The sequence below is a fragment of the Capsicum annuum genome, chromosome 5, assembly GCF_002878395.1.
Source record: "Capsicum annuum cultivar UCD-10X-F1 chromosome 5, UCD10Xv1.1, whole genome shotgun sequence".
Lineage (NCBI taxonomy): Eukaryota > Viridiplantae > Streptophyta > Magnoliopsida > Solanales > Solanaceae > Capsicum > Capsicum annuum.
In genome coordinates, this window is record NC_061115.1 from 202791279 (window position 1) to 202814106 (window position 22828).

A 22828-nucleotide genomic window follows, 5' to 3' on the forward strand; every position below is an offset into this window, starting at 1 on the left:
TATGTCTTCCAAGTTCCAACAAACCTTCTAAGTTATTCTCAATTTTAAATTTAAATCTAAATAAATATACATTCTTACCAAACACAAATTGTCACGTGGACACTAACTTGTGCTTGATCATCTTAGTGCTTGTGGTTTTAAATATAAAATTGTTTCAATGGCACGACAATTTCTACAAGGGATCTTAAATCATAAATATTTTAAGAAATTCGTATGTAAAAGTTAGATTTAATCATATTATTCTAATATTTCTATTATCATTTTTTTGTGTAGTTTATAGGTAGTAAATGGACTTCCTATTGGGTTTTAAGAAATTTTTGTGTAAAGGTTAGATTTAATCGTATTATTCTAATATCTTGATTATCATATTGTTATTGTAGTTTTTGTGCTATTACTATTTGTTGGTTTTGTTATGATATGCTATGATCCTATTGATGATCTCGGTATATTTTTTTCTCTTTTTTGATTTTGATTTCAATTGACTTCTTGCATTCATTATTATCATCTTTTGTTCTTGTAACATAATCAAATTAATTTTAATGTAGGAGTTAAATTCCTTTCATTTAACTTTTACTTGGATTGATTATGAACTCTTTTTTGTATTTGAGCTATTCAGTTGTGCATGAACATTAATTATATTTATTGTTTTCAATTTAACTTTAGTCTCAATTCCAACAGGAACATATTAAAACATTATTATATAACAACAAAAGATATGCTATCATGGGCATACGATAACCAACAAATAGGATACAGTTTGGAATACCTAAAGAAAGTTCCTTGTGGAGGGATATGTTCTGCTTGGTGTATCAGTTGGTCAGAGTAGTTATGGAAGTTTTAGTGGTTCTACATCTCGCTTGGCTTTAGGTTTGACCTTCCTCCTATGCAAGTATACTATTTTTTTTTATTACTTAAGATATGCGTGAGAATAATTAAAAAAATAACTTTCAAAAATTAAAAGTGGATAATATGGATACTTTAGGTAATTCTTTTCATAGCATATTGTTTTACCTTATAATAGTAAAAATATTAATTTATTATCTTCTAGCACTTCCTAACGACATAATGTCATATCGGAAAGTTATTTAAGCTTCTTTTTATTGGGTTCTATAGTCTTTCAGTTTTTCTTAATTTAGATTGAAGTGGTTTTTAATACTTTTATATGAGTTTTTATGAATATATAAATTTTTCATTTAAGTGTTTTTCATATTTATAAAATCTTTAGATTATTTACTAATCAAGGCATACTTTTTTTTTTTATAATATCAAAGTAATTTTATAGAATTAAACTCATTGAAGCAAGGTATGCGCGTACCCTCTTTCTCCCCGCACCCACCCTCAACTACTTCTTTCCCCATTTTCTTGAAAAAATGAAGAATGTTTATACAACGTTCACATATTGCATTGTTCTCTTATCATATAATGGTGTTTCAATAGTCTAGATCTTTTGTTTCACAAAAAAAAGTTGAAATAGTAAATGGCCTATGCAATATATGATGCCAAAGTCTTTGAGATACATTATATAACAATTGCACAAAAGGATCTAAAAAAAGGAAATCTCAAAAAGACCGTATCTTAAATCCTTAACTGGCATACAATTTTTTTTACAAAAATTTTCTTACCAGTTTACCAACGTTTTACAATTTTTTTAAAGAAAATACAGGGTAGGGCGGGGTGGATATGCGCGGTATGGTGTGGGGCAATTTTATGTGGGTTGAATGGTTAGGCGAAGCGAGATGGGCGGTTATTAAAATTGTGGGTTAAGAAAAAACCTGCCCCTCACCCGCCCCGCCCCATTACCATCCCAACAAATATGGGGTCAAATAAACCTAGATCTACTGAATATTCTTGTTTTGTTAAAGGCTAAGATTTCCATAATATTCTCAAAACTTCTAAAGAAAAGACTCTTGAAGCAATGGTACGTGCTATTACTTGCATCAAGGTAGAGTATTTCTTAATATATGCCCCTTTCTAATTGGATCCCTTTGTGTTCTAATACTTCGTATATTCGACCCTTTTTAAAGTTACGTTGCACGCACACACTTTACATTCTCTTGACTTGAAATAAGACTATGTCATAAAAAGGTTATTCCAAGAGTGTTTACAAATATAAATTTATTATAACCCTTTCTTAAAGCCTCCCCTCCCCTAGAGGCGAACCCAGGACTTGAAGTCTGTAGGTGCACCGGTGTTGTCAAAGGCGCGTATAAGTCCTGAAGAAAGACTCAAAATATTTTGAGCGCTCGCCTCGCTTAATGTGCAGTTTAGGTTCTAATTTCTAAGACATACTTTCCCTTGTCAATGAGGCTTTCTGAAGAGACGAACACTAAATAATTGATATTTCACTTTATAAAAAAATCAATTTTTTTGTTCATATATTTGTCATTCATGCTTATATTATTAGTCTTGGACTATACATATATTTATATTTTTTTTTCTCTTTATGCCTCTTTTCGTTAAATCTCACGCTTTATTTGTACTTTGTGCTTAAACACAATGGACCTTGAAGCCTTTTTACGCTTTTTGTTTTTGATAATACTATGATGCACTAATATTATCTTAAGAGAAAATAGTCTATTACCCCCCCCTCCCCCCCCAACCTTTAGTCGAAATCCCAACTACACACTCAATCTTTAAAGGTGACCTATTACCCCCTGAACTATTTTAAAGTGGAATTATTACCCCCCTGAATGCTGACATGACAAGAGAGTGTGTTTCACTCTCTTTAAAGAGAGCGAGGATGATTTTTTTTTTATTAAAAAAATATTTTTAATATTTCTTTATTTTCTTTATTCATTTTTAATTATTCTTTTTCTTTATTCATTTTCTTTCTTTCTTATTCTTCATCTTCTTACAAACAATGACATCCAACAACTCATCATTGGCATCGAAAATTAATTTATCATTTTTCTTATCTCCAAGCACAAAATCGATTGGTTTCGACTTCAAATTCTTCAAAAATTTCAAAACGGGTATTGTTCATTATTTCCAACTTCAAGATTGTCGGAATTTTAAAATTGCTATTTTCCATTATTTACGACTTCAAAGTCGTCGTAAATTTTAAAATGGGTATTGTCCATTGTTTCCTACTTGAAGGTTGTTGAAAATTTCAAAATTCTCTATTATTTCCGACTTTAAGGTTATTGAAAATTTTAAATTCAGTATTGTTCATTATTTCCGACTTCAAAGTCGTTGAAAATTTTGAAATTGGTATTCTTCGTTGTTTTTGGATTTTAGATCGTCGGAAATTTAAAAATTGATATTGTTCATTGTTTTCCAAGAATTTTCAGGTTTGAAGTCGAAACCAATAGAGGTTTTCTACTTATTTTTAAAAACAAAATTAATATTTCTCCCACCTTGCTTCACCTCCCAAACCCACAACCAGTATCACCACATCTCCATCCCCACAAACACTGAGAATCCATTTGCATACAAAACTCAAGACACAAAAATAACCTTCTGAGGAAGGGAGAAACAATAATAAACAAAGCAAAAAAAAAAAAAAACTCAAGAAAATCCTTTGTCATACAAAATTTAAGGTAAACTTTACTAATTTTGTATTCCAGAAAATGCATTTTTGGGTTAAAAAAAAAACACAACGGAATTTCTCAGTAATGAATTAAACGTTATGTTATTTGAAGTTAACTTAATATTTAATCTTAAAATTGGATAGAAATTAGATAAATTTGTGAGAATAGATTGGGAGCATTTTTGGGGTCTTTGAGAAGAAGAAGAGGCACAACGAAAAATAAAGCACGACCCATGAAAAAATAAATTCATCTACTATTCTCTCAATTCCTCTTTATCATCCTTGACCCAAACCACTACACCACCACCATGGAACACCCATAGCCTTTGGATCAGAGCAAAACCACCACAAAAAATAACCACCATTGACGGCAACATCTGAAACGCCTAAAAACTTAAACCTTCATTGTCTCCCCGCACCTTCATCCTAGATAGCTTCTTCAATTTTTTTTTTAAAACTGAAATGGAACTTAGATCTATTTCTTCGTTGTCTTCTTCACTTTTGTGTTCGTTGTTGGGGGAAGTTAAAGAGGTCAAAGCCGAATTTTAGATCGTCGGAATAAAAGAGAATGAAATGGGGAAAGTTCGGATTTTAGATCGTCGGAACAAAAGAGAAAGAAATGGAAAAGGAAAGAAAAAATAAAGAGAAAACATAATAAATAAAAATTGGTCTGTTACAGTTGTTAGACCAAAATGACTTTTGAGATTGAAGAAAGAGAAGAAGATGAAGAGAAAGGACAAAGATGAATTGAAAGGGAAATGAAGAAGGAAATGTAGAAGGAAAGATGAATAAAAGAGAAATAATGAAGTAATAATTGTAGAAGGAAATGAATAAAAAATTGATTAAAAAAAATTAAATATATTTTACACGTATCAAAAACGCGTGTATCTCACCTTTCAACATAAATGTGGTTATGGATTTTTAGGAGTGTTATAATTTAAATTTTAAATAGTTCAGGGGGGTCATAAATTTAGTAAAAAAAGTTCAGGGGGGTAATAGGTCACATTAAAAGGTTGAGTGTGTAGTTGAAATTTCGACTAAAGGTTGGAAAGGTAATAGACCATTTTCTCTTATCTTAACATAGACGTTAGCAAAATTTTCAGTGTCGATTAAGGGATATTATCTTATTCCATTGGTCGTCAATGGAATGAACCTTACTGAAAAAATAAATATATAGAATAAATATGAGTTCTAAGCTAATAACTTTAATTTACTTTCTTAAAATATGAAGTTCAACTAATAGGTTGACTTTTAACATTATTTAGCAATTGGTTATGGTAGCTTGATGGTAAAGGTGTTTTCATCATACAACAAGGATGTGGGTTCTAATCCCTACTTCAGCAATTTTGATGTTATCAAAAAGCCTTTAAATTTGAAGTACTGAAAAAAAAATAAAAATGTTGCACTACACAGGTATCGATCCCAGGTCACGTGGATGAAATTGCTGGCTCCAACCAGTGAACCAAGGGCACTTTCAATCTTTTTTGGGTGCACTATTACCTATATCCTAATTTCTCAAAATATATACACATATATACACATAATTTTTTTTCAACGTTAACGGGCGCACGTGCACCCCCACCTATACATGTGGGTTCGCCTCTACCCTCCCTCTCCCACTCCCCGCGCCCCAACAAAAAAAAGAAAAAAAAAGGGATAAACAAGGTATCATCAGTGGGTAGATAAGTGATTATTACCAAAACAATTCTTGGAGCGTACACATCTTGCTCTGAATCATCACCTTGATCTTCTAAAGGAGCATTTTCCCACCAGACTGATCCTTGACCATCAATAATGCCTTTTCCTTTAATAGATATTCCATTTAGCTTCGAGAATTCAAGCCATTGTAATAGACCTGATGACCCCCAGACTTTAGGGTTTGTTGGGGCTATAATTCTCCCATCCAACTATTATAAAAAAAAGACACAAAAAGAAAGAGAATGCAAGTCAATAAGATAAAAATATATGTTATCATGGACCTATGGTTCATCTATATGGATGTTTTCCTCCCTCTGTTTACTAATAGATGGTGTTTTATCCTTTGTGTTGTTTTAAAATAAGTAGAGCTTCACAGAATCAAGATGACATTAGTGATGTACTTTCAAGTTTATCCTTAATTAAATAAAATGAGTTTTACATAATCAAGTAGTACTCCTTCTATTTCTATGTACTTGTCACCTTTTTAAGTTACAGACCCCTTAAGAAAAGTATTAACTAGAAGCTAGTTTGGCTAAATGTAACAATCCTTGTTGTAATTTTTAGCCTTTACTGAGTTTTGATCATTTTACCCTTTAGTTACTATATGTTATTTATGAGTTGTGAGGCTGGTTGGCCTGCTCCCCAAAACATTTAGAATGATTAGGGTGGATTTGAGCTTTTGAGAAGCCTTAAAAGCGTTTAGTTTGACTTCGATCAACATTTTGTGATTCGAGCGTCAGATGATGATTCTTTCGGTTCTATTAGAACCGAAATATTGATTCTTGGTTTGGTAACATGGTTGATTTGGGCTTCGAGCCTTTATATTTAGTTGTGACCTATAAGATGAGAAACTAGTTAAAATAACTTCAAAGGGGTTCGGGGGTAATTTATTGTTATCAACCTCTTTTCGTAAATAAGATGGTTCTATTGTTTCTGAAACATCAAAATAGCCTAGAACCATCATTTATTTCTTTATTTTGGGTCTTGAATAAATTTTGAGGGTTCGTTTGGAGGATTTTAGCATTTTCTTTGCATTTGTAGGCCCTGATCGCGTGCATGAAGAAGGAAATAATATTCATTGTGAATGCGCGATGGTGGGACCTCTTTCACGAAGGATTTCCTAGTTCGTTTATCGTGATCGCGGGGTAGTGACCACATTTGAGAGATTCGGGTCTGGTTGGTCTTCGTGCTTGTGACCTGGGGCTTACGTTCGCAAAGAACAAAAATATACCTAGGAAGAATTTAAATTATTTTCTCACTCAAAACCCTATTTTCACTATTATTAGACTTTTAAAGCTTGGGCCTTGGTGATTTCAAACAGGAATTTCATCAATTTTGCGTGGGTAAACTCTAAACTCTCATTTTCATCAATTCTCATTATTTTCATCTTAAAAATAACATCAAAATTTTGATTTCAAACTTGAATTTTGGAATTTTTATCCGGTAAATTACAAAATTAGTTTTCTTCGATTTCAACTTATTTTTTGTTGAGTTTTCAGATTTAGAACCCTCTTATTATGGAAAACGTGATTGTTAATTTTTTTTTGATTTTATTCTTTTTCCTTTGAGGTCGATTTTTGAATTATTTTGGACGTAGAATGAAAATAGCTAATATGGATATCTTTAGACTCCTTTTATCATGTAAATTAATTTTTTTGATAGATTTGGTCTATTTTGAAGCTGCTCGTAAAGGAAAGACTCTATGTTGATGGGTCCAAGCTTGTGTTTTAGCTTTTAAAAGTAGGTTATGACTTACTTTATTTAGACTGGGTTGGGTAGTTAATCGTTCATGTAAATTATATTATGGGTTGGTATTTCATCGTGAAATTCATATTTTAAAATATCTAATTTTATTGTGTTACCCGCATAGGATCTTATCTAAGTATTATTGTTGACTTGAGATATTATTATTATTGTGATGTCCGAGTGAGAGCCTATATGAGCATTCTATTTTACTTGAAAGGTGATTATTGTGGTAATACATGAGTGGGGGTTGATTTTGGTCTTGTTTGAGTCTTAATTTCCATTTATCCTTCTTGTAATGTCCGATTAGAGGCTTGAATTGATATTATTGATATTTTACATGACTATTCATTATGTTGGTGCCATGCGATGTCTTATATAATGATTTATTGAAATAATGAGGAAATTTCAGCTCATTTGATATCATCATTGACTTGATTCATAATATATGATATTATATCAGTTATTGAGCATGCATCCTCATATCATTCATCTATATGCATGGAATTGGTACCATAAAGAGATACTAATTTTGAAAAAAAGTAGGACATTTAATAAAACTTTGATCGAAGATTATTGGAATTGTGAAAGTATATGGATTGCGAACCCTCTATGGGTTATGTCTTGAAAGCTTATGCTCGGAAGGTGTAACGAGGTCATGCGATGGCTTATTAAATCATCATCCCACTACATTGTATTGCATCATTTGTACTTTTATTTGTGTGTTCCTTGTTGTGTATTTAGCCTTGTATTCTATATTCATGTGTAAATTCTCTTATGTAGATGTTATACTTGTAGAATTATTAGGAGATACAATATGAGCCACCATTGAAACATTTTTGCATGTAGGTGGAATAATGCTCATAGTATTTTTTACTTGTTTAGGTTTCTACTTTGTTCAATTGGCTTATAATACTTATTGAGTATAAGTGGACTGTGCTCACTCCTACTTTTGTGCCTTTTTGATGCAGATCCTAGTAGAAGTGTGACCACGGTAGCTAATTCGTGATGTGAGTGCTGATTTAGAATACTGGAGATCTCCCCATCCAGAGCCTTGTTCCAACCTCCATCGATATTTTTATGCCTTTACTTGCATTTCAGAGACAATGATGTATTTTAGATTTTCAGTATTGTCATAAATGCTCTTTATATTTATGATATCAGGTTTTGGGATTTGGTTGTATTTTCTATTTTAATTTTTTTTTGTGTGGCCTAAATTTATTCTAGAAGTCTTGTATTGCTTCATTTATTCTCTTTTCTGTATTTCATATCCATCGTGGATTTTCAGCTTTCCTACAAAGACTGGATCGGAGTTGGTGTGATGTACATCAAAGTGCCATCATGACTTCAATTTCTTAGTCGTGATAAATTAGAATCATAGAATTAGGTTCAATGATCTCATGACTAAACGAGAAGAATGGTTAATAGAGTCTAGTGGATCAATATGTTGACGTCCATATCTATCTTAGGGAGGCTATGTGACATTTTTAGGAGAACTTCTCTAACTTGATTCTGTGTCATGTCCAGTGTTCTAAACTTGTATTTCATTATTTCTATATAGATGGTAAGGACTATATCTAGAGTTGTTGAGGATATTGAGCCATCACCCACTCTTGGAGCCTCAATCAGGAGCTGAGGCTAAGACAGAGGTACAGACTGGGCATGAGAAGTGGCTCTAGCCACAGCAAGAGCTACAACAGCCTATCTCGAGCCTGAGATTAAGCATGATAAGAAGGTTTATTATCCAGAGGATATGGGACCAGCTCAATCCCCTCAAGGTTTCATGGTTACACCAGTACTGCAGGATCTGTTAGTTTGTCTTTTAGGCTATTTAGATGGCAAAGACGGGATTCTATCAGGTACATCAGATAGTTCTCAGGCTATATGAGCTGAACAACCGCCATTTGATTTGGTGGCCCCACGTGTTGATGCTTTGCCTACTATATTAGTTGTTCGTATGTTGCTCCAGGTCCTGTTATGTATGTTATTGTGCAGAAGAGGTTTAAGAAATTTATCAAATTGTCCCCTCCCAAGTTTTATGGTTCCATTTGTAAGGATTCTTATAAAGTTTTGATTGACTGTCAGGAGAGGTTGCATAACCTCGGTTCACTTGAGTCTATGGTATTCCTTACACTATCTACCAGTTAACTGATTTAGCTAGGTAGTGGTGGAGATCTCTTGTCAATTGTAGACCAGCAGGTTCCTTTCAGTTGGCATGGACCCAATTTTCTAAGGCTTTTCTGGAGCGATTTGTACCCTTTAGCTTAAGGGACCAATGGAGAAATGAGTTTGGTTATTTGGAGTACGGCTCTATAACTATTGCTTAGTGTGAGACTTATTTTATGTCTTGTCTAGATATACCATTACTAGTATCTTTATTAAGTCTAAGAGGATCAGAAAGTTTGTTAGGGAATAGTCTAGCTATTACCAGTTGGCGATGGCTCAGATTATGATTTTTGGTGGTTCTTTTCAGAGTATAGTAAATCATTCCAAGATGATTGAGACTATTTGCTAGGGTATGCAGGGTGGTAGTGCTAAGGAGATGGGTTATTTGGATGATTTCAATGGTCATGCATTTTGAGGTGAGGATTTCTTAGGAAAAATTTTTCTAGATATCATAGCAGATCGGTTCAAGCAACTTTGTAGTGTTTAGATGGTAGGTTTATGGGTTCTGAGACTTCTAATGGTCAAATATCGGGCAATGCAATTTACGGGTCTCATTATGGTTCATCAGGTTATGGAGGGAATTTTAGTTATTCTAGTCCATATTAGCATAATTCTTCTAGTGGAGGATGTTTTGTGTGTGATGAGCATGGTAATTTAGCAAGAGATTTCCCCCGATGTGCGATTGATTCTTCCCAGTAAGGATCTTAGTTTTTGCTTTGTCTAGCTTAGTTTAAGTCATTTAAGGTAGTACAAAGGGCAGTAGAGGTAGTCCTAGAGGTACCATAGGTGGAGATTAGAAAGCTAATGGTAGTGGACGAGGAGTCACTCAATTTGGTAGCAAACATGGCCAAAGCTATGCTTTTCCTGGAAGACCTATGGAAAAGGCCTCTAATACAGTAATTACAAGTATCGTCCCAGTTTTCCATCGTCCTGCTAAAGTATTGTTTGATTCTAGGTATACATTCTCTTATGTGCCTGCATATTTTGCTACTAGTATTAATTCTATGTGTGAGTCTCTTGCTATACTTATTCGTGTATCTACCCCATAATTGATTCTCTAATAGTAGACCAGATGTACTAATCTTATGTTTTTAGCTTTTTGAGGCATAAAACTTGGTTGGACTTAATTATCCTCGATATGGTTGATTTTGATGGTATCTTAGGTATGGATTGGTTGGATTTTTTATCATGCAATTTTGGATTGTTTTTCTAAGACCATGATTTTATCCACACATGGTATTATGAGGTTAGAATGAAAAAGTGCTCCTAGCTCATGCAGGAAGGCTGTTATATCTTTTCTACATGCTCGTCGCATGGTAAGAAAGGGATGTCTTTCCTATTTGGCCTATATTCTCCATACTAGTGTTGCTTTGTTACCTTTTTTGGGATAGCTTTCTTTGGATCCCGTGCAAGTTGTTAGAGAGTTATGAATATGTTTTCTATGGATTTACCCGATATGCTTTTAGACCCGGGATATTAATTTTGTTGTTGATGTTAATCCAGACACTAATCTCATTTCCATTTCTCCTTATAGGATGGCCTTGGCAGAGTTAAAGAAATTAAAGGAGCAATGACATGATTTATTGGATAAGAATTTTAGTAGACCAATTGTGTCTCCTTAGGTTGCTCCTATCTTATCTGTGAAGAAGAAAGAAGGATTCACGTGTATGTGAATTCATTATCGGCAATTAAATAAGGTAACTGTTAAGAATAAGTATCCTCTTCTTGTGTTTTTGTGTTTTCTAAGATCGATTTGAGATCTGGCTATCATCAGTTGTAGATTAGAGCTTCAAATATTTCTAAGATGGCCTTTAGGATGCGATATGGACATTATGAGTTCTTAGAGATGTATTTTGAGCTAACTAATGCCCTAATAACATTTATAGAGTTGATGAATAGGGTATTCTATCCTTTTCTTGACTCTTTTATGATTGTATTCATCGACGATATCTTGGTTTATTTCAAGAATGAGGTTAACCATGTACGATCTTTGAGGATCGTACTTCATAGATTATATGATGATATGTTGCATGTCAATTTATCCAAGTGAGAGTTTTGATTGAATTATGTTCTTTCTTAGGTCATGTTGTGACCAAAGATGGTATTATGACCGATTGGCCAAGGTAGTAGCGGTTCATGATTTGACTAGACCCACTTCTTTTACCGAGATTTAGAATTTTATCGGGTTAAAGGGCTATTATAGTTACTTTGTGCAGAATTTCTCTTCTATTGTGGTTCATTTGACCAAGTTGACTTAGAAGAAGATACTTTTTCAGTGGTCGGATTCTAGTGAGGAGCGCTTTCAAAAGCTTAAGGAGTTGTTGACTTTCGTTCCTATTTTGACATTGTCTAAGGATAACATAGGTTTTATAATATTTTATAATGCTTTCAGAGTTGACTTGGGTGGTGTGTTGATGCATATGTTTCTCAATAGTTGAAGTCTCATGTGAAGAACTACCTTACTCATGATTTGGAGTTAGCGGAGGTTGTGTTAGTATTGAAATTGTTGCGACTTGCGATACTATTTGTATAGTGTTCATTATGAGGTTTTCTTCTATTATCAGAGCCTTCAGTACTTCTTTACTTATTGAGATCTTAATATGAGAGAGTGGGATGGTTAGAGTTGCTTAAGGATTATGATCTCACTATCTTTTATTATTCGGGCAAATCTAATATAGTAGCAGATACCTTGAGTCAGAAGGCGGTGAGTATAGGGGTTTGACTCATCTATTGGTAGGGTCACAGTTAGCCTTAGACTTTCAATCCTTGGCTAACCAGTTGGTTCGACTTGATATTTTGGCACTCAGGGATCTATTATCCCTTTTTGAAGCTGGATCTTCAGTGATGGAGCAAATTTGAGCTCAATAGTTTGATAGTGAGAAGTTGAGGGTGATTCATGATAAAGTATTGAGTGATGAGGCGAAGACTGCATTTTTTGATCCCGGTGGTGTTTTAAGGATTTATTATCATACGTGTACTGAGAGTTGGTGGGTGGGTTAAGCTAATCTTAGAAGAAGCTCATTGTTTAAAGTATTCTATTCATCCAAGAATGGTTAAAATGTACAATGACTTGAAACAACACTATTGGTTATGTGATATGAAAAACATTGTTGAGTTTGTGGCCAAGTGTTTGAATTGTCAGCAAGTGAAGTATGAGTATCAATGATCGGGTGGTACTACGCAGAGGATGCCTATTCCCGAGTGAAAGTGAGGGCAAATCACTATAGATTTTGTTGTTGATCTACCCCCAACTTTGGGGAAGTTTTATTCTATTTGGGTGATTATGGATAGGTTGACTAAGTCCACACACTTCATACCTGTGAGGGTAAGTTATAATGTGGAGAAGTTGTCCAAGATCTATATTCAAGAGATTGTTCGTTTCCATGATGCATCTATCTCTATTATTTCTAATAGAGCTACTTACCTCACATTTTTAGAGTTCTATGTAGAGAGAGTTGTGTACTCAGCTTGACATGAGCACAACTTTTTACCATCAGATGAATGACCAGTTAGAGTGGACCATTCAGGTGATAAAAGACATGCTTAGAGAGTGTGTTATGGATTTTGGTGGTCTTTGGGACAAATATTTTCCTTAGCAGAGTTCTCCTAAAACAACAACTGCCATTCCAAAATTCAGATGACGCTTTTAAGGATTCGTATAGGAGAAGGTGTACATCTCTTATGGATTGGTTTGACTCATTTGAGGTTAGACCTTGGGGCACCAATTTTGTTGAGAGACTTGATGGATCGAGTTATATTAATTCACTAGAGGCTTATGGATGTATAAAGTAGGCAGAAGAGTTATGCCGACTATCGAGTTAGTGATGTAGCATTCATGCTTGATGAGAAAATTTTGTTAAAGGTATCACCGTTGAAGGGTGTGATGAAATTTGAGAAGAAAGAGAAGTTTAGTTCAAGATTTATTGAGTCTTTTGAGATTTTTGAGAAGTTTGGAGATGTAGTGTTTAGGATAGTTTTGCCTCAACATCTATCATATGTTCATCATATATTCTATGTATCCATATTGAAGAAATACCATGCAGATGATTTGTATTTGATTCGATCGAACTCAGTTACAGTAGATCATGACTTGTCCTACGAGGAGGAGCACATTGTTATCCTAGACAGGCAGACTAGAAAGATAAGGTCTAAGCATATTAATTCTGCAAAATTACAGTGGAGACATCGCTCTATTGAAGAGGCTATATGTGAGATTAAGTCTGATATATAGAGTGGATACCCCCCACTTTTTACTGATTCGGGTAATTTATTTTCTTTTTCATGCAAGGATGAACTTGTGTTTTAGTGGGGAGTAATGTAACAATCCTTGTTGTGGTTTTCAATTTTTGTTGAGTTTTGATCATTTTTTCCTTTTCCACAGTTGTTATATGTTATTTATGAGTGGGATTGGTTGGCACGGTTCCCACAGTGTTCGATAGTGATTTGGGTGAGTTTAAGCTTTTGAGAAGTCTTGAAAGTGTTTATTTTGACTCTGATCAATATTTTGTGATTCAAGAGTCAGATGGTAATTCTGTCAGATCTATTAAATCCAAAATGTCAATTTTGGATTGGTAGAGTAGTTGGTTTAAATTTTGAGCATTTATATTTAGTTTTGATCTCTTAGAGAGAAACTAGTTAAAATAGCCTAAAAGGGGTCTTGACAGTTAATTTATTGTTAATGACCTCTTTTGTAAATTCGATGATTCTATTGAGTATGGAACATTAAAACTAGACAATTAGCATTATTAGTTTATTTCTATTGGGAGTTCGAACGAATTTCGAGGGTCTATTTGGAGGATTTTATCATTTCCTTAGTTGCTTGTTTTGCTAATATCTTGATACAAGTCCGATCACGTAGATGAACTTATGAGGATATGTATTGAATTCGTCCGTGTGTGTGTGCAAGAGAAGTGGAATTAAGGGCTTAAAACATATCAAAACAACCACTAATTCACACTAGAGGGGCACCTAATCTCTAAGGGGTATTTTGGACTTTTTGCCTTCTATTTGTAATACACTATATAAGAAACATTTTAGGGTTACTTTACTTAGTTTTTTGATATTGAAGATTGTATAACACACATGAAAAACACAAGTTCTCTCTACCATAGAGACTTGGCTGAAACTAGGAAACAACTTAGGTGTGGAATCACTTTTGTTGTTTGTTTGCTTGGATCATTGGGTGCTAGACGGATTGAGGTCCTCTCTTGTGTCCACTGCATAGTGTAGGTGTTTCTACTATCTTTATCCGGGGTCTTTGTGCTTGAATACACTTAGGTTCTTGGTCTTTGTAGTAGTGTATGTCACACTCTCTATCATTTCTTTTCTTGTAATCTTGCAGCCGTGTGGTGTATTGTTTCTCTTGTAACCCGTATGTTGTTCTTGTTCTTCATATTGATGTTGTTAACATAGTTTGTTGTGGGTCTTGAAAAATTAGATACGGATGTGGCATCAATGAGTGGAAGATTAGAACGTGTGGAAAGTCAAAGGAGTCGACCTTCCACCCCTCAAAATATTTCCCCAACCATTACTCCCAAGGCCTTGCACCAAATGAATAAGTCACCGAGCCAACCACCAAATGTTTCCTAAAACCGTGAGTATGATAGAGAAACCCTTTCTCCACTTCACCAAGTCTAACATGACGGATTTGGAACCCAAATGCCACCAAACCTGAACCATCCACTTATCCAAAGACCTCACTTTCCAATACAAACTCCATTGAACCAAAGCCCTTACTATCCTTCAAATCCGAATCCACTTAATACAAATCCACCAAACCATTTTGAGGGTTATGGTAGGGAGGAAAAACATTGTGGTTATGGGGGTTATGGTGATTCTTACTTGAGGGAAGAAGAGGAGAGGGGTAGGCAAGGTGATTTAGGCCGAGAAGTGAGGGGAGGTAACCAAACCCGAGAGCTTAGCCTCAATTCCATCAAAGTTAGTCTTCTGATCTTCAAGGGTGAGAGTGATCCTGAGGCATATCTTGCTTGGGAGTCATCTTGTGATAGGATATTCCAAGTGAATGATCTAATCGAAGAGAAGAAGAGTTGTTATGCAATCGCTCACTTTGAGGGGTATGCAAACACTTAGTGGGAGTATGTTAAGAGGTTTGGTGATGCGTTGATTGCTGGGAGGCCACCTCCATGGTTTATATTGAGGTACCTTATGCGTCAAAGGTACTTACCTGAGGGCTACAAACAAGAACTTCTTGCCAAGTTGTACAACTTGAGGCAAGGAAACAAACGGGTCATGGCATACTATGACGATTTTCAACAATTGATGTTGAAGCTTGACCATAGAGGAGAACAAGTGAGCCATGATATTATATGATTTAAAGTCGGGTTGAATAGGTACATAGCTTCTCGGATGACCCTTCACAAGTTTGACAAAATCGATGGCATTTTCCAAGCGGCCTTGGAAATTAAAAGGGAGCTCTCAGCCTCCAAACCCAAGAATCACCAAGGACCTTTGTCGGAGTGGAACCAACATCAAGAGAATTCATCCAATGCCAAAAAAAACGAGAACAGGGTTGTACAAACTGAAACCAATGCTTCCCAAAAGTATCCTCCAAGAAACGAAGGTAAACCAAATTCTACTTCTCATCTTAAGGGATTTCAATGTTTTAAATGTCAAGGGTGGGGTCACAAGGCTAGTGAGTGCCCAAACCAGAGGAATTTAATCCTTAGGAAGGGAAAATTGTATTACCTTGGTGAGGAGGTAGGACTTGAATCGAATGAGGGTGATGAAAAAGCTCAAGATGGAGAGCTTGAGGCCGAGGTGAAAATTAATGAAGGTGGGGAAGATATTTGGCCGGTGGATGGAGAGTGTGTTGTGCCTGTATATATGTCAAGGAGAATCATGCTTAGTGAGATTGTGAAAGAAGAAGACGAGAGTGAGGAGGGTGAAGAAAAGAAGCCGAGAGTGAGGATTATGGGGTTTGCCCACAAAAACCCTTTGTTTCCTACTAACCAAGATGCTAGCACTTTGCCTAGCATCCTTTCTTCTTATGTACAGTTTAAAGAACATTTAAGTCCAAGTAGCAAGCTTAATGACCTCATGGAACCCTTGGTTGAACATCCTAACCTTGGGAGGAACATTGAAAAGATGATTCAAAGAGGAGAGCTTGCGGTTGATAATTGCTTGAATTTGTGGACAAATTCCTCTCAAGATGGAGAGGATGATACAAGTGCGATCAAGTATATGAACTTATGAGGATGTGTATTGAATTCTTCCATGTGTGTATGCAAGAGAAGTGGAATTAAGGGCTTAAAACATATCAAAATAACCACTAATTCACACTAGAGGGGAACCTAATCTCAAAGGGGCATTTTGGACTTTTTGCCTTCTATTTATAATACACTATATAAGAAACATTTTAGGGTTACTTTACTTAGTTTTTTGATATTGAATATTGTATAAAACACATGAAAAACACAAGTTCTCTCTACCATAGAGACTTGGCTGAAATTAGGAAACAACTTAGGTGTGGAATCACTTTTATTGTTTGTTTGCTTGGATCGTTGGGTGCTAAACAAATTGAGGTCCTCTCTTGTGTCCACCGCATAGTGTAGGTATTTTTACTATCTTTATCCGGGGTCTTTGTGCTTGAATATACTTAGGTTCTTGATCTTTGTAGTAGTGTATGTCACACTCTCTATCATTTCCTTTGTTGTAATCTTGAGCCGTGTGGTGTATTATTTCTCTTGTAACCCGTGTGTTGTTCTTATTCTTCATCTTGATGTCGTTAACATAGTTTTTTGTGGGCTGTTTTTAGGTGTTAAAAACCACATACATTGTGTTTTTGTTGAATTCGAGAATGGTCATCAAAAGGGTCCACGGTTCTTTCAACTTGTGGACTGATTTTGGTGTTGTTTGTGTGTTCCTTGTCGATCCTGTATCATATCTGGTGCCCAACAAAGTAAAATTTCCTTTGTTGCTGGTTTTGCTGATATCTGGAGCCCAATAAAACTTTCTTTGCATTCAAAGAGTAGGAAATAATTATTCATTAAAAACACGATAGTGAAACCACTATATTGAAGGGTCACCTTGTTCGTTCATTGTGATTGTGGGGTAGTGATCACGTTCGTGAAGGGATAAATGGTTTGGGTTCAGGTGGTATTCATTGCGACCACGATGGGATGACCGTGATAGCGGGACTCGAGTTAGGTTAATCTTTACGTTCACAACTTGGAGCTCACATTCACAAAAACCACAAATATACTTGGGTAGAATTTGAATTGTTTTCTTGCTCAAATATTTCACCAATATTAGACTTTGAGAGCTTGGCTCTTGGTAATTGCAAAGAGAAATTTCATCAGTCTTGTATGGGTAAACTCTAAACTCCTATTTTCATCAATTCTCGTTGATTTCATCTTCAAAATAGATTCAAACTATGATTTCAAACTTGAATTTTGGAGTTTTACCTGGTACAATATCAATTTAATTTTCTTCAATTTCAAGTCCGATTTCAACTTATTTTTTGTAGGGTTTAATTTCAGATTTAGAACCCTCTTAGTATAGAAAACATGATTCTTAAATAGAATTTTGAGTTTACCTTTTTCCTTTAGGTTTGATTTATGAACTATTTTTGGATCTGATATGAAAGTAGCTAATATGAGTATTGTTAGACTCCTTTTAACATTTTAATTACAATTTTGATCAATTTGGTAAATTCTGAAGTTGCTCGTAAAGGAAAGACTTCATGTTGAAGGGTCTAGGCTCATGTATTAACTTTTTGAGGTAAATTATGGCTTAACATTCTTCAAATAGGCTTAGATAGCTAACTACTCATGTAAAGTATGCTATGAGCTGGGGATTTCACCGTGAGATTCATATTTTGAGATTGTTATTTAATTGTGTTACCCGTGTGGGGGTTTATTTTGAGTAATATTATCGACTTGCGATATTATTATTGTTGTGATGCTCGAGTGCGGTCTATATGAGCATTTGAATTGAGAGGTTATTATTATAGTGATATCCGAAGGGGGATTGATAGTAATCTTATTTGAGCCTTATTTGTCATCTATCTTTACTGTTATATCCGAGTAGGGATTTGAATTGATTTTATTGATGTTTTACATGACTATTCATTACGGTGGTGTCATGCAATGACTTATATCATAATTTATTAAAATATTGAGGAGATTTGAGCTCATTTGATACCTTCATTAACCTGATTCATTATATATGATATTGTATTAGTTATTGAGCATGCATCATATAATTCATCCACATATATGAAATTAGTACAACAAAGAATATTAATTTTGAAAGAAAATAAAACACTTTATAAAATTCTTAACCAAAGATTTTGCCGACAACATTGCTTGATGTATGACACTAAGATTGTGAAAGTATATAGATTGTGAACCCACCATAGGTCCTATCCTGGAAGATTATACTCGGAAGGTGTATATGGGGCCATGTGATTGCTTACTACATCATCATCCCATTATATTGCATTGCATCATTTATACTTCTATTTATGTGTTTCTTGTCATGTATTTAGCCTTGTCTTATATATTCGTGAGTAGTTACTCTTATGTAGATAGTATACTTATAGAATTGTTAGGAGATATGATTTGAGCCACCGTTAAAAGTTTTTCTGTATGCAGGTGGAAGCATGTTGTATTTTTTACTTATTTAGTTTTCTATTATGCTCACCTATAATACCTTTTGAGCACAAGTGAACGTATTCATCCCTACATGCAAACGAACAAAATGCCAAAAATTATGGATTCTTACGACTTTTGATGGGTGTTAGCCCACAGTTTAGGGGTGGACCCGGATCTGATTTTGGACGAAAATCATTGGACAAAATTGCTTCTGCTCCAAGAACAGAGAACTGTGTTGGTTGTAAGAGATGTGAATTCGCTTATCCAACAGATTTTTGAGTGTCCGAATTTATTTATGACATGAAACAACCACGGTATGGGTCTAGCTTATTATTCTTTTGAGAAAACTCTACTTGAATCCATTTAATTTTTTTACCAACAAACCTGCGCTCTCTATGCCCTTTCGAAATAAATTCCAATACGAGTATGACATGTGGTAGTTGATTCATATTGTTAGAGCTGATTCAGAGTACTGGTGAGCTCCCTGTCTGGAGCCTTGTTTTAGCCTTTATCTATCATTTTATTTCTTTACTTATATTTCAGTGACTGTGACGTATTTCAAATTTTCAATATCATCATAAGCTGCTCTTTATACTTATGAAATCAGGTTTTGGGATTTGGTTGTATTTTCATTCAGATATTTTAGATTTATTTTTAGTGTGGCCTAACTTCGTTGTAGAAGTCTCATATTGCTTCATTTCTTCTCCTTTTCGTATTTTATATTTGTTCTGAATTTTTGGCTTACTTATCAAGGATGGGTCGGGGTAGGTGTCATCATGACCTCGATTTTGTATTATATTGTGACACTAAATTACTCGTATTTATTACTCATTTTTATTTAATACTTATCTGTTTTGCATTATATTAGTATCTCTTGATATTTATGACTAAGGATAGAGATAAAAACAAACAACTAATTATATCATGATTTTCTAAAATGATAAGTATTGTGAAATATCTATTTTTTGGAAAAACGAAAAGTATTTAGGATCAGAAAGAGTACTCTACTTAAGGGCTACATCAAATTCAAGGTGATTACTGAGGGTAACTTAGTAAAAATGTATCTCACTTTTTAGGAGTAGACAATTTTCTTGAGGGCACGCCTAAGTTAAAAATAACACTTATGAAATAAGTATTCGCTCTATTTGCTTTTACTTGTTCACGGTAAATTAAGCTTTGTACTTCTCTTCAAAATAATAAATAAACCGCATATTCTACCGTGATACACATGGCTATTAGAATTTCAAAAAGTTTTGGGAAATTATTTGTGCCATGAGTAGTTAAATGTTACGGCTAAAATAGAAAAAAAAAATTATTCTTTTCTTAATATCCTAAATTGGCAATTAAATTTTCTTTTTAAAATTACTTCCTCCATTTATAAATAAGTTTTTTTTATTTGGACACGCTTTTTAATAAATTACTCACTCCTATAAAATTAAAGGTAATTTTACCAACTTTCCCCTAATTAACTTGTATTGCTTTCCAAGTTGATATTGATTATCTTATTTAAACTCAAGGACGTATTAGGAAGATTATGATCAAAATATTCTTGAAGTTTTAAGCATATAAACTTATTTAGGAACAAAATTCACAATCCAAAAGAAGCAATTATAAAGGAATGACGTGAGTATTAGACAAGTAAGAGTACAAACAGATAATTTGCGAGAGTGATTGAACTAAACATAAATGAGTATTAGTGGATTGAATTTATGTACCTGGAAAACAATGTTTTCTTCACAATGTAGCCCTGAAAAAATGATAGGACCAACTAGGAAACCATAGTCTGGTGGAACCATGATAGTTGATCCTTCATCATTACAAGCTTCTATCCATGTGGCTTCAAATGCCTGCCAAGAAAATGACAAAGTGCTACAGACATGTGCTTGTGTGAAATTATGTTAAGGTTAACTTGAAAACAATTATGGAATATGCAGCATGAATATTAGAAAGAAAACGTACTGTCTGGTCCATTATAGTTATCGTGCTTAGTAAGAAAAAATGTTGCAAAATAGTTACATCATTTTAGACAATTAAGGTGTTGATTCCGCTCTTACCTTTACCGAATAAATGTGAAGAGACATTAATATAGTGAAAAATGATAATAGTGGAGTATTAATTAGTTAAAGATCAGATAAAGTATTAAGTATATATATGTATAAGAGGGATCGGCTACTTTAACTATGCTTACATAAATACGTTCCACTTTTGTGGCGAGAAACTTGATAGAAAATGCAGAGAAATAGAAAAATATGAACTAATTTATTTTTTTTAAAAATCATTATTGCGTGTGTTGAAGAAATAATTAAGTGATCAAAATATATTCTCTCAGACAACTTAAATTTTCAAACATAACATGATTGCACATTTTTATACGGTATCTAAACATAAATGAGTCTTGTGTTCTCGCTACCACCTATTATAACAAAATACTTTCACGTGTTTGGTGCAAGAATTAGAGTCAATAACTTGCACGTGAGGAGCATGTTGAAGATATAATTAAATACTAATAAAAGTAAGTATATTCACACACTAAGATATAGTGAAATAGTAGTCTATATTTTATAAAGCATGATCTTACTTTAGTATCATCTGTGGTTCCATCACCTTTAGCACCATAATCTAACACATTGAAGATATAAGAATTCTGAATACTTGGTTGTCGAGGTTCTTGTTTTCTACCCCTTCTATGCCTAGCATTGCATGTTGCACTCTCCAAGCAATAGATTACTAAAACCAGCGAAAGAAGTACTAACTTCGAGAGATTTGAACTAAACCTTGACATTTTTTTTATGAAAAAGAGACTTAATAGATGTATATGTACTCTTATTTATTAGTTGATGATATCATATGGGCTAATATAGGATGATAATCAACTGAATATATGCATTACCTTTCTTGTAGGTGTTGGATAAGTTCAGTATATTGCTTCTTGTATTTACCAATCAATGAATTGAATATAAAGTATAATTTTTAATCATTAATACAGAGGAAAACATGAGACACAGTTATCATGTACTTAATGATTTCTATAATGACTATATGTTGTTAATTATCTTGTTTAGGTGTTTTAGTTAAAGAGGATAATATGAGAACTTTTTTTAGGCTAAAAAGATTAATATTAAGTAGGTGTTACGTGTTACGTGTGCATGAAGAAGTTGTGGTTTTTGTCCTGCTAATGATGAATCTTTTGACTCAACACTCGCTCTTTCCTTGTAAGTTAACACTGAAATCATGAAATTTTATCATTATTTTTAATACCGTGTTAATGAGCATTGTGATTGTCTACAATAGAGCTCCAAATGACCAGGGGCTGGGTTTTTGGGAAGAAACAAAAACACACTTGAAGTCCCTTTATCTTTGACCTTTAACATAAAAATTTTGATCCTCCATATGTATACTCTAAAACCTGATGATCTTATCATGTCGTAATAATACCTTTGGAAAGTTAAGCTTCCCTAGGATGAACTAGCCACACTAGGGCAGCCTCTTAATATATTTGGCTTCGGTATTTATGTATTCAAAGGCAATTGTGTTATTTCGTTTGTACTTCGGGTACACAGAATCTGTATATTACAAACATCAACTTCAACTTGAGTTCAAATATAAACAAGAACACAATGAAGTCTATCAAATACCCTCAACACAAGATCAAAGTGACCTTTCCAAGTGGTGTATTTTATTTTGCAGAAATTAAGATGAAACAGAAAATAGCCAAGTCGTTCGAATTCACGGATTTTCCTTAAGGAAATAACCCCCCTCACTGTATCCGAGGTTGTGGAATTTTTCCTCCCAGGATAAAATGGCTAACAGACCAACAGTAGCGGTACCTCAAACGGTTGGAATATCTTCGAACGAACAAAACGTTTTGAGCGATCACACAGAATATTTTTGAGACAAGAAGAGAGTTTCAAATCTGAAAATTTCGTTCTAAACCTGTGGAAGAAACCAAGTTTATATAGCCACAACATGCCTCTTCTGAAAAGAGACAATGGTTCACTTCAAAGGTTACACCTTTGCTGTAAGTTCATGTCTGTTCATCAAAGATTGCATCTTTTCCTGAACAGTCATCTCATTTCAT

The 22828-nt window shown here is 34.2% G+C and overlaps 1 protein-coding gene across 2 annotated transcripts in view; it reads right to left on the reverse strand.

Annotated features, from left to right (window-relative positions):
* The window catches only part of LOC107872046 (polygalacturonase At1g48100), a 29208-nt gene extending 7579 nt beyond the window's left edge, over window positions 1-21629 (reverse strand). Inside the window, exons 1-3 of one of the 2 annotated variants that reach the window (XM_016718867.2) lie at window positions 21329-21629; window positions 20466-20597; window positions 5227-5436 (exon numbers count right to left, since the gene is read on the reverse strand). In XM_016718867.2, the coding sequence (XP_016574353.2) occupies window positions 5227-5436; window positions 20466-20597; window positions 21329-21532 (546 nt within the window). In that variant the 5' untranslated portion in view covers window positions 21533-21629. The remainder of the gene's footprint in view (window positions 1-5226; window positions 5437-20465; window positions 20598-21328) is intronic. The other variant, XM_047412663.1, reaches the window with a different exon arrangement.
* Between the last annotated feature and the right edge of the window lie 1199 nt (window positions 21630-22828).